At 37.0% G+C, this 16,897-nt stretch overlaps 1 protein-coding gene across 1 annotated transcript; it reads right to left on the bottom strand.

Moving 5' to 3' along the window:
- On the bottom strand, nucleotides 2,470-15,360 carry LOC109822297. Its single transcript, XM_020388481.1, is given in 17 exon segments — nucleotides 2,470-2,743; nucleotides 3,373-3,405; nucleotides 3,505-3,890; nucleotides 3,973-4,071; nucleotides 4,155-4,448; nucleotides 4,568-4,690; nucleotides 4,776-4,868; nucleotides 4,870-4,941; nucleotides 5,034-5,246; nucleotides 6,976-7,239; nucleotides 7,419-7,589; nucleotides 8,850-8,961; nucleotides 11,830-11,885; nucleotides 11,979-12,077; nucleotides 13,493-13,729; nucleotides 14,862-14,918; nucleotides 14,990-15,360. Coding segments are annotated over 17 exon segments (2,400 nt in total). The 5' UTR covers nucleotides 15,080-15,360; the 3' UTR covers nucleotides 2,470-2,742.

Genomic DNA, 16,897 nt, shown 5'->3' with positions numbered 1-16,897 from the left:
ACAAATTGGATTCACCATTCGATCATGCAGGAACAGAGCAAATAAGATCCAAAGTGTCCATGACCCCCCGCCCCCCTCTGTAATAGGAAAATTTATAGGAGGTGTTGGGTGAAGTGTAATTTCCTGTTTCTACCCCCTTAGACCCTATTCTTTCTCAAACCCTGCTCAGTGCTCACTCTTTCTAACACCCCCGGATGCTGGCTGCTCGTAACTCTGCAAGAATATAAAACAATGCTAGCCACTATCAAAACCCCAAATCGAGAATTTGAGATCCAAATGCTTCTTAATACCTTGCTGTGAATTTGTAGTTGATTGGAGTTGCTCTAGGCTCTGGCTTGAATGAAACCTTTAAAAATAAAGAACACGTGCACGCGCACATACCACCTCTGACTCACTCCTAATTAGGTGATCCCACCGGCACGGCCTCGATCAAATTAGCGAAGTAGAACTGAGTACCAATAAAACCCCTCTTCCTCACCGCCCACCCAGCCTTCTTCAGCGCCCTCTCCACATCCTTCTCCGCGTGCAGGTAAGCCCTTCGTGCCTTCGTCGGGCCCGGATAGAGCTCGACCATTTCTTCAACAGCCGTCGTCATACACGTAGTACTGTCCTCGGCTGCCCGGAAAGCTGAAGCAGGCAGCCTTCTCCTCGCCCAGCGACGCCAGCTCACCTGGTGCGCGATCCTATCCCCCTGCCGCTTGCGTCTGCGGTGAGCTGGTAATGTATCGCACGTGCAAGGCCACACCCGAGTGTTGTACCTCCCGTCCAGGCCTCATCCAGAATCCTTCAACTTACGAAACATCGGACATCGCGGCCCCGGCGGGGGGAGGCAGCCGAGAGGCCTCGCCGCTTTGCCTTCCTCCGCCCGGACCATCGCGGACGAGATGTCGCTGGCGGGTGAGACCCGAACCGCCCTCGAGGGGCGAGCCGGGATGGACGAGGGCTGCCTGGCCGACCCAGGCGTCGCAGACGGAGACGCCGGCGCAGGGGCCCCTGTCCTTGAGCATCTCCAGGGTCTTTCCGCGGTTTGAGGTGGCCGAGGACGTGATTCGAGCGTGGACCTTGTGAACGCAGTCGGGTCGACTCGCCCGTAGATCGTTGCAGCCGCGACTGGAAGCCGCGTGTTGCTTTGAAGTAGTGCGGACGACCCTTCCTTCGTCCGTCCGAGGCCGCGAGGGCTGTCGGATTGGCTGCTGGCGGCGGCGGTCGGGGTCGAGAGGGTGATAGCGGCGGCGGCCCGGAGGCGGCCGGGGTGGCGATGCGGAGCGGCGGTGGAGGGTTGAGGAGGCGAGTGATTGTTTTGAATGAGGAGGGGCGGCGACGGGACGGGAGGGTGGGAAAGAGGGAGGGTGAGATAAGACTGCAGAAATTTTTTTTTTGAAAAAAAAAAATTCAACACCTTTTTGGTTTTTGTTTTTGTTTCCCTTATGGTTTCATTCGTGTGTGCGACGGGGAAGAAGGGAGAAAGAGTGGGAGAGGAGATTTCCGATAAGGTTTGGGATTTCATGCGTACCGTCGTCCGTTTCCCCTTTTCTTCTCTCATTAAAAACGGATAAAGATGGTAGACACGTAAAAGTGCTTATTTCACAAACGCCCCTGACCTCTGGCGGATTTTGCATGTAGCCCTCTGAAAAGTTTTTATCCCATAAAACTCTCACAAAACTCCTCTTTTAACACAACTTTTTCTCACTGGACCCTTATCATCTGTAATTTGGGAGTAACTAGAACGTTCTTAAAAGGACAACTCTCAATTTATTCATTTGTAGCTCCCATCAAGTTATTTTTTCTTAGTAATATTTTAGTTATTTATAAATTATACAAGTAAGAATCCAGTGAGAAAAGCATCAAATTTTTAGGGAAGTTCTGTGAGACAAACCAAACTCGGGAAGTTTTATGCGAAAAAAGTTCATGGGAGTTACGTGCAAAACCCCCGAATTCAGGGAGTTACACATGCTAAAAAAACTAACAAACTTATTCTTAATTATAATGAGTAAAAATCTAAAAAAAAAATTCACTTGTAGTCATTTGAGCAGTAAGACGCTAACGGGACTACAAATTGCATACTGCTCGTCGCAGAAAGTCGCAACAATTATGAGTTTATAAGAACCCGACAAATATTTCCACACCAAGATAAGAACTCGCTCAAACTTTCTCACGGAATCTTTTGATAATTTAGGATTACAAAATGGAGGAAACTTGTATAGATTGAGAAAGAACTGAAGTAAAACAATATAAAACTTAAAAACTGCTAATCCATAGGAAGTTGACAAAACTCCATGAGACTACCGGATGAAACATTACTGAAAACGTAGAGACCACCATTCATGGAGACTTTTCTTCCTACTAAAGCGGCCACTGATATAAACAAAAATACAATTACCGAATAAACACTGAACCAACGCCTGCTACCAATAATCACAGGCATCATAACCAAATTTCAGCAAGCAAATAGAACCTAATAGAGGTAAATAATTTTAAGATGAACTAATTGATTAATACCCCTTCCAGAAATATCATGATACCAATTCCGTCTCACTTCTCCTTGTCAATTGCAAATAAAACCTCCACAATGAAATTTATAAGAAGATCCAATAGAATGACTTCAAATAGAAACAGTCACCAGCATCAACAACAATTTTTCCGCCCACCTCAAAAAAGACCAAAAAATAACACAAGGAAATTAGAAGTGAAATATATTTCATTCCCTTCCACCTTGTGAATGTCCGCCAACACCATCCAAATCCTGTCATTTTAGTAAACACAAACAAAGAAAACACCATCAGCCACCATCTCAATTGTTAGAAAAGGAATAGTTATTCAATGAAATAGATATTGTAGACACAAAATTTTGATTGTTTGACATTTTGAATTAAAAAAAGACATATATAAGTAAATCAAAGTATCCCCATGCATATAACATTTATATAACAAATGCAGATTGAGTATACATAAATCCAGCACATAATACTTTCTTCAAATTATTGTCCAAGTTATGTGCTATATTGGTACTTGTCCTATTACCCCAAAACCTTTGTTAATTCTATTATTAGACCCTTGAAACTTCATATTTCTAAATTAGAATCACAAATCTTCATAGTAGTTCGTAATAGGGGTCTTATTTAAAACAAACTAAATCAATTTGTGGTCTTATTAATAACATCTTAATATATTTACGAGTATACTTTAGAATTGATGAATATTTGGGGGTCCAATACAGACTTAACAAAGGTTTTGCGGGTTTAAATGACAAAAATCCTACATGCTTTTTCCATTAGTAAAAACAATTCTCTCAAGGCCGGAATTAGCAAACCTACAAACCATACAAAATAATTCAAGTTGACCTTAAGTACTATGAACAAATCAAGTACTTACTATCTTCTTGAAATAATACCCGCTCCTGCAGACCTGGTAAAGGAATACAAAAACTTTCAGATACTACTAAGGTGAAAAAGTTTGTCCACACCCAAGTAGTCATAATGCCAGTATGAGGGAGAAGATTAGTACCTAGCTTGTTGTTTCCCTCTACTCAATCCCTTGTTCGTTCCATTTCCAGCAGCACTGTGTATTCTAGTTTCCGAAGACAAGCCATTAACTTCCTGCAGATTTTTAGACTTAACCGATACATTCATATCAGATAGCCCTTTAGCTACATTAAAGCCCACACCATTTGACTGCTGAGTACGTTTTGAAATCTGTGAATGTTTGTCAGATGAATCCCCAGTTTTCTGTCGACTGCTCTGTGCAACAGGAGTCAGAGCAACAGAGGGAAACAACAGCGAATAAGGAGCAGATGATGCAGCAGCAGCGACTTTCGCAAAAGCTGTAGTTGCTGATATGATTTCTTGAGCGCCTTCACGCAGGTGTATGTAGTCCCCTTCAATAACAAATAACTGGTCTTGCATAGTCAGTGGATAGTCACGTAAGCAATATTTACATCAATAGAAAGCTTATGCAGGAACATGAAAAACCTACTTCAGGGTGGTGAGCCACAAAATCATCAAGCTTGCCGTAACATTTCTTGTAATCATGCCAGTGAAGAGGTGCAAGCATTTTCGCAAGTCTATTTGGTAGCTGAATGTAACAGATACATTAAAGTCATTAACCCCTCAAGATACTAATTTGTTTAGTTTTGATGTGAACTTTAACAGCCTCACCGTGGTACTGATCCTGATTCGACCTTCAGCTCCAGCTGGAATTGTACGAACAATGCAAGCTAAAAGTGATCTTTCATCTAAAAGAGTAGGTTCCGTTGCCTTTGCGGGTAACATTGGATTTGTTGTTCGTGCTGTAGGGGATGATCTCTCATCTAAGGTTGCCACTTTTTCGTTGCATTCTGCAGTTTCGTTGGAATTTGCTTGCTGACTTGGCACATCGGAAATGTTAGCAATAGAAGCTGACCATTGTTCTTGTTGTTGATCGATAGCAGTGACTGTGATCTGATCCTGCACCTGCAAGGTTGAAAGTTGAAAAAAAAGGTTGAATTAAACACGATACAACCAGATTAGTCTTACCATTGAATCTTAAAGATCGATAAAAACAAGTAAAAGTGTAAAACAAGTGGACATACCATAACCTCACTTTTGTGTTCTGGTGAGGTAAAAACTAGTGTCGGATGAAATGTTGCACTAGCATTTGATGCCTGTTGTGGCTCCTGAGATGCCTGATACTGCTTACTATTTGAGTCTAGCACCTAAGTCAAAAGGTTCAAATGCAAAGCAAGTTTAGTCCACAACTATCTGATTCCATAAGTTGCAAACAATAATACTTTTGCTTACCACCTCTTCTCTGTTGATTCCGTTGATTGCTGGACTAGATCTCTGCTGCTGCTCAATATGAGTGTTTGGGTACTCTGAATGGATTACTTCTCCTTAAAAGATTCTGCTCTGTTTGAGATGATCGATTACTATTCTGATTTGGATTACGTGGGACATCTGGCATTGCCTACAGGTGAACAAAAAGGGGGCTTATCTCCACAGAATAATTGCTACTCCATCAAAAGCCATCATGGTTTAGAAGTTAAACACAAGTGCTACCTGCTGCTGCTGCCAATGTTGGTTAACTGTAGTCATAGGCTGAAAATGTCCGGCATGAGACTGAGGAATTTGTGAATTTGATGATACAGATTGAGGAACACCCTGTGGATGCATAACAAATGGATGCAGTGCAGTCATCTGGTTTTGAGGAATAAAGGCACCCATCCCAATTATGGGAGATGGAACAACAGCGATGCCAGCAGCATTTTCAGCCTAGAAGCAAATGAACCAAATGAATTTAAGATCTCAAAAATGTCGGTTTAAAAGTTAAACATCAAAGTCTTAAAGATTTGGGTTTTTTCCTCAAAACCACCTTAAAGATAGGGTCATTATTCAGAAACCACCTTTCTTTTTCAATTTATACATAAACCACTTCTAAAGTGGGTTTTTATTCCAATCAACTACCTCCCAGTCAAAATTTTCACTAAAAATCCAAAAATACCTTTAGAAAACGCACGTTCATGACATGTTACTCACTTTGGTATTGTTTAGGCCTACTTAGGAAACAAATTGCGTCTTAAATGTGCATTTTTTAACTTATTTTTGGTTTTTTAATGAAAATTTGACTAGAAAGTGATTGATTGGAGCAAAAACCTACTTTTAACGGTGGTTTACATATAAATTAAAAATGAAAGGTGGTGTCTGTATAATGAACCTATGTTTAAGGTGGTTTCCAGGAAGAAAAAACCTAAAGATTTCGCAAATCCCTAACGAATTTATACAATACTATCAGCAATAAGATTGGCAAAATGCATACTGCTTCAGAACAGCAGCACGATGAGAGGAGATACTAACCCATAGAATCTTTTTGCACGAATAAAAAATAAAAGCAACTACAGAAACAAATCCAAAAAGTAAAGTCTACTCAAGTTTCACTAATCAATACATTACATCTGAAAGTAGGTCATTCAGATGGAAACACGGCAAGACAATCTGCTTAACCTGGGGCCTGTTTGGCAACCCAGTAAAACTAAGCTAGGTTCAAATCTGGCCCAAATTTAGCGTTGCGGGAAAAGTTAAGCCAGAACTGGCCCAACTTTTCCTCTTTCTTTTTTGGTCCCTTAACCAGGCCAGAATTGGTCCATTCCCTACCCTATCAATCCTGGCCTGGTTAAGATATAAACCAAAGGCTGGCCTTATTTAGCATGTTGCCAAACAAAGCCTTAAGGTAGCATCCTAGTACTATATAATCTTCAAGGCAAATTAAAGTATTGCCTGCCACAAGCATCAACTCATAGAAATATATTGCGCTTTACTAGAAGGTAATGTGAAAACCACTCGGTAAGGTGGGCATAATAGTGCAAATGGTAGCATTGAACTTGCAGGGATCCCAGGTTAAATAGATGTCTGAACAATTTGATTGGAAATGTAATTAAATAAAATCTGAAATACCTATCAACAAGACTTCAAACCAAGGAGTACTCACCAAAGACTAGTTTACTTACAAGACAGACATAGATACAGCCACCAGCTTAATGGATGAGCCAAGCACCTTTGTCCAATACACCAACACTAACATTTTCAGAAAAGATGACAGACAAAAGCTTATAATCCCATTTTTCAAGGGAAATCTGTTCATAGTCCCACCTCTGTCTGTCTTACATCCAAAGGACCGGAATTCTATACATTGCTTAATTTTGTACCATTCCTCCAACTGTACCTCCCAGTCCCTTAGATAATAAGCTATCTGAACTAACAGTAATAATTCTGTATCCCATATTTGTAGATCTAAATTCCCATACTAGTTAACCAAAACATCAAGAGCCTAACCTTGGAGAAACTAAATCAAGTAACATAAGGTATTCTCAACTAATTTCCACATCTTTCGCAGCCAGAAATGAGCATATGTACAAACTCTTTTTGGAAAATCAGACCCAAAAAACCAACATTCCACAGCTAATATTATTGAAAATTTTCAAAACTATAAAAAAATTTACACTACCTTTGATGTTGCATCAGAAGATGAAGTATAAGGATGACCCTCAAGATTTCCATTAGACATGAAGCTCAAGTTACCATTTGAGACACCAGCATCATTTGCATTGATTTGGTTACCCTTGGTTTGAATATAAGAAGATGAATCTGTAGAGTTTTGACGAGTAACTTCTGGATCCTCTTTACATATTCCATTTCGTTCCCTCACCTCAGCCAGCTCTAGTTGAAGCTGCTGTATAGTTTGCAGATGATGCCGCTCCACTTCTGCAAACTAACATCAGAGCATCCAATAACAATAAGATACCAAACAGCACTGCAGAGTTTTAACTCTGATGTGTAATACATACGAGGAACCAACAGATTTAAATGCTCGTTATTAAAGCAGCATTAAATTCTTACAATCAATTAAAAGAGAAAATAATTAAAAAGGTGCCCAAAAAATCAACCAACCTGCCGTTGTAAACCAATCCAATATTGGTTAAACTGTTCAGTACGTTCTTGGAGTTCAGCTTGCATTTTTGTTGATTGCAAAGCATCCATTTCCTGAACCCGAGCAATCCAAGTCTGCGCATTCCTCAAGTGTTCGTCCTTGATAAGAATACTTTCCTGTACAGCTCTATGCTGAAAACAGGTAACTATTAGACATGACATCTCAACTGTGAATACATTCAAATACTTTAACAAGGTAACATAAGACCATAAAGGAATTTAGTGGAACACTCCAATCAAAATAACAGGAAAAAAAAAGTAATGGAATAACATAAATGCTAATTAAAATAAAAAAATTAGAAAATAGATGATAACAACAAATTTCAATAAAGATTGCCAGTAACTTAGTTCGGTAGAGGACTAAATTCAATAATCATCAATTCCAATTATTACAAATTCACAACTCATCCACCAGTACCATAGTATTTAATTGCAATGCTTCTACATCCACCACCTATTAAAAAGGAGTAACTGGCTCAATGCCCTGAGTTCCACTTCTCAGGGAATGGGTAGACTAGTTAATTTTTTTAACGAGACATAATCATCTCAACGGAAATTAGAGAATATTCCATTTTTATTCCTTGACAGTAACTATGAGGGGGTATAATTTGTGATCTCATCAAAATTAGATTGGCGAATATGAAGATCAGAAAGGTATTTATATACCAAATATTTGGTGGCATACAAGTGAAAACCCCAAAATAAGATACCATAAAGAAACCAAACAGTTAACAGACCATCAAAGGAAAATGTAATAGCAAAATGTAACAGTACAACTCATGTCAAATAGGATCAGAAGCTAACCCACTAATTTGTTTTAGAAGGGAAATTCAACATTGTATACGGGCAGGCACCACAATGTAGCTGCATAAGTACCATAGCCAACATGGAAAAGTAAGTCTCTGGATGCATGATGGTCGCTCGCAATGCAGGTTACTCTAATACAAACTATTGGATTGTTAATGAAGTCCGACCAAGATTTTTAATGTGAGCCTAGTTTGAGTGGATGGTGAGTTTCCTTTCAATGCAAGCAAGAGAGACCCTGAAAACAATATGTAATTATATGCACACATGCTTTTGATGAAACATTCAATCAACATGATTTAAAGCACATGCAGCTTAGCAAATCAGCGAAGCATCTACAGCTAGCGCACAGGTTAAATACCATTAATGATGTGACATGACATCAGCAGCTAGAACAAAAGTTTAAATTAAATATAACAAAACAGCTAGCATTAAAAGTATAATTAGATGATGTCCAAGTATACATGGCAATAATAAGAAAAGGAAGCAAACATGCATGCTAACGGATCATCAAATTAATTACGCACACACCGGACAGAGCAATGGAGAAAGGGAAGCATGTTGAAGGGGTGGCAATGGGCAACTCACCTGCTCCTCCACTGCAAGAATCTGGCTGTCCTTTTCTTGGATAAGCTCTTGAAGCTCATGGATTTGTTTCAGAAGTTGGGATCTTTCTACTTCTGAGTTATCACGCTCTCTTCTGCAACGGAAAAAAATGTGGCACAAATAAAACCACATTACAAATTAGAAGGTTTGATCACAATAAATTAGCAGAGCATGGTATACACATAACTATGTTATACATAGCTAAAAACTAATAGAAGCATCTTGGTATATATTTAACTTAGCATCTTTTTGAACTCGTATATTTTCAATCAAGCTCTGTAAGATTAAGCTCTATCCATTTACATTTCAGTGGGTCCAAACTTACAATGTTGACTTATATATATATATATATATATAGAGAGAGAGAGAGAGAGAAGTGTTCCTAAGGTGACGCCTTAGATAATCATTTAAGGACGCGGCCTAAAATCACATGATTGAGCTACATTCTGGATGATCCGCTACATTGAACTTGATCTACATATTCTAAAACCCCAACACACCAAGTTTGGGGTGAACTCATCGTCGTTTGACCCTCCGTCGAGCCATGTAAAAAGTACTATTCATTCGAAACCGTTGAAATTGATACGAGTGGATGAAGGGTCAAACGACGACATCTTATTCAAAACATCGTCAACTGTATACGGTAAAATTTTCACATAGTTTTGTGTCTTCTAGAATATGAATCAAACTAGAATGTGAATCAAACTAGTTTAAAATTGGACTTTTCTGATAGCTTAACAGTCGTCCCTCTTGCACATAGCTAAAATAAATATTAAAAAGTTCTAAATGATATATTTTTTCTACATATAGATTATGTGTGCAAAACAGGATGGACGATGTCGATCATCGTATCAGGTAGCCTATTGCGCTAGCTCACGATAAGAATCTCACTTGACCATCTCATTTTATCATTTTCCTATACATATACATATACACACACATACATACACACACATATACAAAGAGAGAGGAATATGTGCATCCTTAGTACCAAGGACCAATTTTGGTCCTTCGTAGTGAGGTGGTTCATTCTCATCCACTCATTTTCAAGAAGCCACTCATTTTCAAGAAGGGGACCATTTTCAAGCAGGGATCATTCACATAAGTCGATTAGAATGAACCATCTCACTACCAATGACCAAATCTGTTCTTGATACCAAGGATACTCTTTTCCTTTGCGTGGCTATGTGTGCGCAGCAGCGCGGCACACTATCATATATATAATATATATATATATATATATATATATATAAATATATAATATATATATATATATATATTATGTACTACCTATATACAATATATAATTATTGATAGGTATGAAGGCGGCAGCTCGTTATAGTAAATGGCTACCAGAGAGAGATTGGTGAGACCTACACACCTTTTGATGTGACAAATAGGTTGCGCTCGCCACATGCTATCTCTTGGTAGCTCATTTTACTAAATGAGCCGACCACATAAAAAAAAAACAAATGAATCATTATAAATATATTATATATATAGTATATATATTATATATATATACATAGAGAGAGAGAGAGAAGAGAAGGGATAAATATTTAAGTGTTTACAAAGTTCTAATGAAGTTCTAATGCTTGATGGTTGAAGACTTGATGATGATAAAAACAAGTTAAATTCTAAGTCTAGTGAAAAGATAAACCCGACTCAAAAATCATAAAATAAAACTACGTTGTAACTTCAGTAATATGTGAGACGCACTAGCACGGCTGCACTTAGGGGTGTTAACGAAGCGGATACGGCTCGGATATGACACTTATCATATCCATATCTGTTTACCCATCTCGGATACGGATATGGATACAGATATACGTCGGTAAGAAAAATTCATATCCATATCAGCCAAAATCGGATATGGTTACGGATATAGATACGGATATATAAACGGATATGCATGCGGATACAAAAAGAATATTAGAAAACTAGATAGTATTCTGAAAAATATAGTCATGTGATACAAAAAGAGTTCGGTAATATGTTCATTATGATTGGAAAGCTAAGATTAGACAACTTGATCATCAAAATTAATCACAAATCCATAATCTAAGACTCGAAACTATCGTAAGAGTATGACCAATATGTATTCGGATATTTTCGGATACGGATACAAATATTTCACTACAAAACCATATCTGTAACCATATCCTATCGGTTATAGATTTGAGTAACCATATTCATATCCTAACGGATACGGTTACGGATATTTCCTCGGATACGGATACGGTTTGGCACCCCTAGCTGCACTTCATCATAACTATTATTGTAAGTCAAAATGGAAAAAGTCTTCAAATATCACAATAGGTTGATAAAATAAAGGACTTCTGTTAAGCCTCAGGAATTAGTCAGATTTAACAAGAATTCAGGAACCAAGGACATAAAGGGAATATCCCTATCAATAAAGGAACACTTAGCTATGGACATCGAGTATCAAGAAGAATATATCCATCAGAATAGGCTAACATGCATCGTTTTGGAAGTGATTCTAGAGTTCACTGGTTATGAAATTTCATGCTTTAAATAACCATAACACAGATCATAATATCATTATGGAATGGGTGCTCATAATGTACATGCATTGTATGGATAGAAAAGTAAACATTACTAATATTGTGTTTCACCAGGCTCAGAAGCTGAAGAATAATTACAAAAATGAAGCCTTTATCCATTGTACGGACAGGAAATTTGATAATGCATGAATAGTTTTTTCTAAGACTCGTGGCTATAGAAAATTAGAAATGAAAATCAGTAATCAGAAGGACATAAGGATAAACCAAGATTAGGAAGCAAAATTAGTCAAAATGCTTGCAATCAAACAAATATGATGACAAGAATCAATCCATAGGTCACAGGAAAAGAAGACAAAGGTCAGATAATATTTACTGGAAGCACAAAAGAAATTAGAAAAACATGCTATTTCATTATTGTTAGCAAAATACCCACATACCTGAAGGTTGCCAATTCTTTGTTCTGTTCCCTAAGAAGATCATCTTTAGCCCAAGCCTGATGAAACAAAAAATAAGATATGATATATAATTCTTCAGAACAAACTTCCCATTCACTTAGAACTACAAAAGATTTAAGGCCAAAACAAACCGCTTCATTGTCGAGTTTGACGGCACGTAGCTCCCTATCCTTCTCTTCCAACTTCATCTCTAGCTCTTCTATATGTCGTTCTTTCTCCTTTAGTTGCTCCTGCACAATCAAGAACAAGAAAATGGATAAAAGTGAGAAAGATAAAAATCCTGAGTGTTGGAAAGAGAACAAGTAAAAACTATTCACATATGAAGAAAGCAGCGACCACAAATACTAAGTTCAATAAAATATTAAAGAAACTATATCAATTGCAGTGAGAAGTGCTATGATGGTGAATAGTAGGGTCGTTTAGATTTCATGACGCACAAAATTGAGAAAAGTTATAGGAGTGGAAAGGAAAATGTAACAGTAAGAGAGAATTTGAGCAATGACTACATTACCAATATCCACATATGGACAAGTGAGATACTTGAAGGTACTCATGTTCCTTCCATTGAAGTAAAACCCTTAATCTTAAATACGACCAAGAAAGAACATTATCTAAGTAAAAGCTACTCAAGAATTGAATGTAAAACATGCATCATATGGTTAACAGATTTGATACCACTTCAACCATCCAAAAAATTGCAAAAGTGTCAGTCACATTCTAGATTTTTTTTTTCTTTTTTTTAAACCAAGGCATAGCCAAGACTTGAACCCTGAACTTCAAGTACCCAATTCCATTCCTTTCACCTCCGAACAAGACTTAGTCATTTCTGAAACTGAATTTAGAGTCTTAGACCCAGTATCTAAATGTACAAAGTTAGTAATTAAGGAACCAAAGTTCTAGAAGACAAAGAAGCATGTGTATCTTATCAAGAACGACAAAGATGGCAGGCAATGAAAACATAGCTTTGCATTGAACTTGAGCCTCGTACGGTATGTGGGAATAGAGTCAAGTGAGAATGGAATGAACTAAGGAATGGAATGGATTAAGTGGGAGAATGGAATGTTCAGTCCCATTCTCACATTTGGGCGCAATTAGAGAATGAAGTGAGGATGACAATCTTTTTTATTTTTGCTAGGGATAACAAGTAAGCAATCAAGGCATTATTTCAAAATTTTGATTCCCACTCAAGTGGGAATGCCCATTCCCGACCATCTCACTGGGAACACTCAATACCACATTGGGAATGCTCATTCCCACATAATGTGGGAATGAGTGAGACATGGGAATGGGCATTCCAACTTCTAAAAAGGTGTTGTGTTCAGTACCCATGAATGAGAAGTGGGAATGAGCATTCCATTCCCACCCATTCTCGCATACCAAACAAGGCGTTAGAGTCCGTAATTTTAATCCTCAAAGAAACTTAACAATAGTATACATCAGACGTTGCTCAAGATAATTACCAGATACCAATACCTAAAAACATTCTCATATAAATGTAGTTATAATATTAAACATCCAGCTAATTTAATAAACTTGCCTGCATTCAATCATCAAGCAGTTCAATATATGGATATAGATAGTATCACCGTTAATCTTTCACTCTACAAAACATGCAAAACTTAACAGTTCTATAATAACAGAAAACCTTGAGTTGAGAAGCTGCATCTGAGTGCTCCTTGATCCGTGCCTGGCAACAGTTTTGCAACTCCAAGATCTCCGCCCTCGCAATGGCCTGCGCCCTAAGCTCAATCTCAACATGCTGCAACTCTTCCCTCTGTTTCATAATCTCCTGAAGCTTACTTTGCAGTATCTCGTCGCTCAACCCTCCACTGCCATCTATTGTGATTGAACAGAAGTCTGCACTGAACCGACCTGATCCCTCCTGCACCTTTAACAAAAACACATCAATTCCCAAATTAAACTAATGAAAGTTCAAAAAAATTTAGGCAATTTACAAGAAACCTCCTTCATCTATACCCAGGTTCTCAAGAAAACCCCTCATCTATTAAGTTCAAAAAAGAACACTAATTTATGACTGAAACTATTAAGTTGAAAGGAATAAAATAGAGAATGATGCTAGTTTTTCGAAAAAGTAACATTTATTATCACCAACCTACAATTCTGCAGTCAAAGACTCAAATGCTACTCAGACGTCTAAAGAACCAAACTTCACTAAAATAACTAGCTTTTTCATTAATAATCTCTTGTGACCAAGGTTTTTGTTAAAAATTTTCTATAAAACAGCAGGTGACCTAAAATCTTTTCAGAGCATTGATTCATAGTGGCCGAACAAAGAATTTCAGTTAAGGGATTCTAGGAAAAAAAGTTAAATAACTAAAGACAATAATGTTTTTTTGCGCGATTGATTAGTACCTAAATATCATTATGTAACAAGAATTTCAAAATCAAATTTCAAATTAGAATATAGAGTTTACAATAACATTATTCTTTCTTTAATTTCTTAAAGTCGTTTCATCATATCCTCCTCATGAATGAAAAAAATTATATCATCTCGAATATAAGGCACCATGCAATCATCCATATACTCAGACCCAGCAGTAGAAGATATTAACTTCTTCCAATAAAGTAGTTCCATGATTGAAAAACCTCACTCGGTTTCTTTTAAAAATCATTCCATGATTGAAAATGAAAATAAACCAAACACCCACAATGAATGCTATCCTACTAGTTAATAGTTATCCTCTTGTGAAATTTTACAACGAGATGTTAAATTCAAAAAACTTAACACCCAGATATTATCAAGAAAAAAAGCAAAAAGCTCCAATCCTTTAAGAAATTTTAGGCAAATAGAATGGAAAAAATATGAACAAAATTTCAACATTACAAGCATAGACCTGGAACCAATTGTAAATGTTAAGAGAAGAAACTCAAGCCTGTGAACCCAAATCTTGCAAACTTTCAACTTAGAAACATTTTACCCAATAACCCCTATAATTTTTTAAATTTCAAGGGGCGTCCATGGAACCATTGGGCTCAATGTAGCTCCGCCCTACCTCGTATATAGTTCTCTCATCAGATTGCCCCAGCCTAGAATGCTCCTGATGATGATCCTGCAGAAGATCAACTCACAGCTTAGCCAAAGAAATCTAGGGTCTGTAAAGAGAGAGATTCGAAAGTTGACCTCGGGTACCGCGCGCCATTCCTTTCTTGGAGGCTGAGAGGAGGAGGAGGGAACGGGAAGGGAACCGCCGCGGCCAGCGGAAGCCTCCATTGCGATTTGGGAGAAGGATCCCTAGGGTTTCTCCAGCTCTCAGTAGAATTAGGGTTTTGAGAGGAGCAGATCGGGGAAAACCCTAGATTGGTAGAGAATGGGGGCTTAGAGTTTCTAGGGTTTAGTAGAGGGCGACGATTTCAGGGGATAAGAGTGGGAGATTCCGCCGTCGCCCCCCTTTCGTCGGAGGATCGAGAGATCGAGAGGGGGATTTTGATGAAGAGGAGTTGGGTTTGGAGTTAGCGGGTTCGGAGGAGGAGAAAGAAATTGAGGAAACAGTAGTAGCAAGTGAAATTTTAGGCATTTTAATAGGGTTATTTTCACCAATTCCCCCAAAACTTTGACCCATTTGCGAGGAAATTCCACGTACCTTGTTTATCGCTAAGCCCACATAACTAATAACTTTACCAACACCCCCCAACACCCCCCACCCCCTCCCCCACCCCCCCAACAACAACAAAAAAAAAACCAAAAACCCCTCTTCCCAAAAATAAACAAAATTTTCCCAATATAGTGTCTTTTCTCTTTCAAAAATTTATATATTGTATATTTTATGTTTAATCGTTACATGTAATATTAGAAAATTATGAAATGTTAGATTAGTTTCTCAAGATGGTTTCGTCATCCAAAGTCACTCACTGAAGAAACTTTCTTGTGATTTCAATAGCCATAACACAGATTTTACAACTTTATTTACTCATGAATAGAAATTGTGGTTGAAGGAAGGTTAGAGTTGGGTGGGTGGGGTGGGTTCGTGGAAAAAGTTAAGAGAGTTTAGTGGAAAAACGAAGTTCAAGAAGGTTTGTGTTAAATGATCCAAAGTTATGGGGTTTTGTGATATTTACCCTTCATAATAAGGGCTTGGTCTGAAATATGTACTCCATATTATTGCTATTAGGGCTACTTTTACTTAAATAACCCCCCCACCAAAAAAAACAACAACATCTACCCCAACTTTTCTTTTTTTCAAAAAAGTACTCCCAAGTTCAATAAAATTTAATTTGATATACAAAAGCTATTTTTAACCTGAAAAATATTCCAAAGTTCAATAAATTTTAATTTAGTACCTCCATTAATTGAATAACCGAAAGTGGGTACAAAGAGCAATTTTAGTCTAACTCTTGTAACTTAGGGGGCTTATTCATTGGTGTATTTTTAGAATAAAGAGCATAAATTTGAGGACATTATTTTTTAGTATTATTCATTAGGATATTAGAACTGGGACTTTCACTTTGAGTGTTATTGGCTTGTTAGAATACTTGTGGGATAATTATCACTTTAGGTGTTACGGTAATATAAGAGCAAGTGGGATAATTTAGGAACACTCATATATTAACTAACTAATACATGTTAATTATAGTAAATACTTAAAATAATAAAATAATATATGTAAATAAATATAAATAATTTAAATATTTTACAAATATTAAACTTATATATACCATATTAATTATAATATAATAATCTATTTTCTAGATTAATATTAAAATATACTATATTGCAATACATTCTATTATAATATTATTTTCTTATCTAATAAGTTATAACATGATACGTTATAAAATAATATTTTATTTTTATAATATTATATTAAACAAATTCTATTGTTAATATATTATATTATAATAGTATTATATTAATTTTGATTTAATTATTTATATTATATTATTATTTTCTTATCTAATAAGTTATAACATGATACGTTATAAAATAATATTTTATTTTTATAATATTATATTAAACAAATTCTATTGTTAATATATTATATTATAATAGTATTATATTAATTTTGATTTAATTATTTATATTATATTATTT

This window comes from Asparagus officinalis, chromosome 1 (assembly GCF_001876935.1).
Source record: "Asparagus officinalis chromosome 1, Aspof.V1, whole genome shotgun sequence".
Classification (NCBI taxonomy): Eukaryota; Viridiplantae; Streptophyta; class Magnoliopsida; order Asparagales; family Asparagaceae; genus Asparagus; species Asparagus officinalis.
This window is presented reverse-complemented; position numbering and strand designations above follow the sequence as displayed.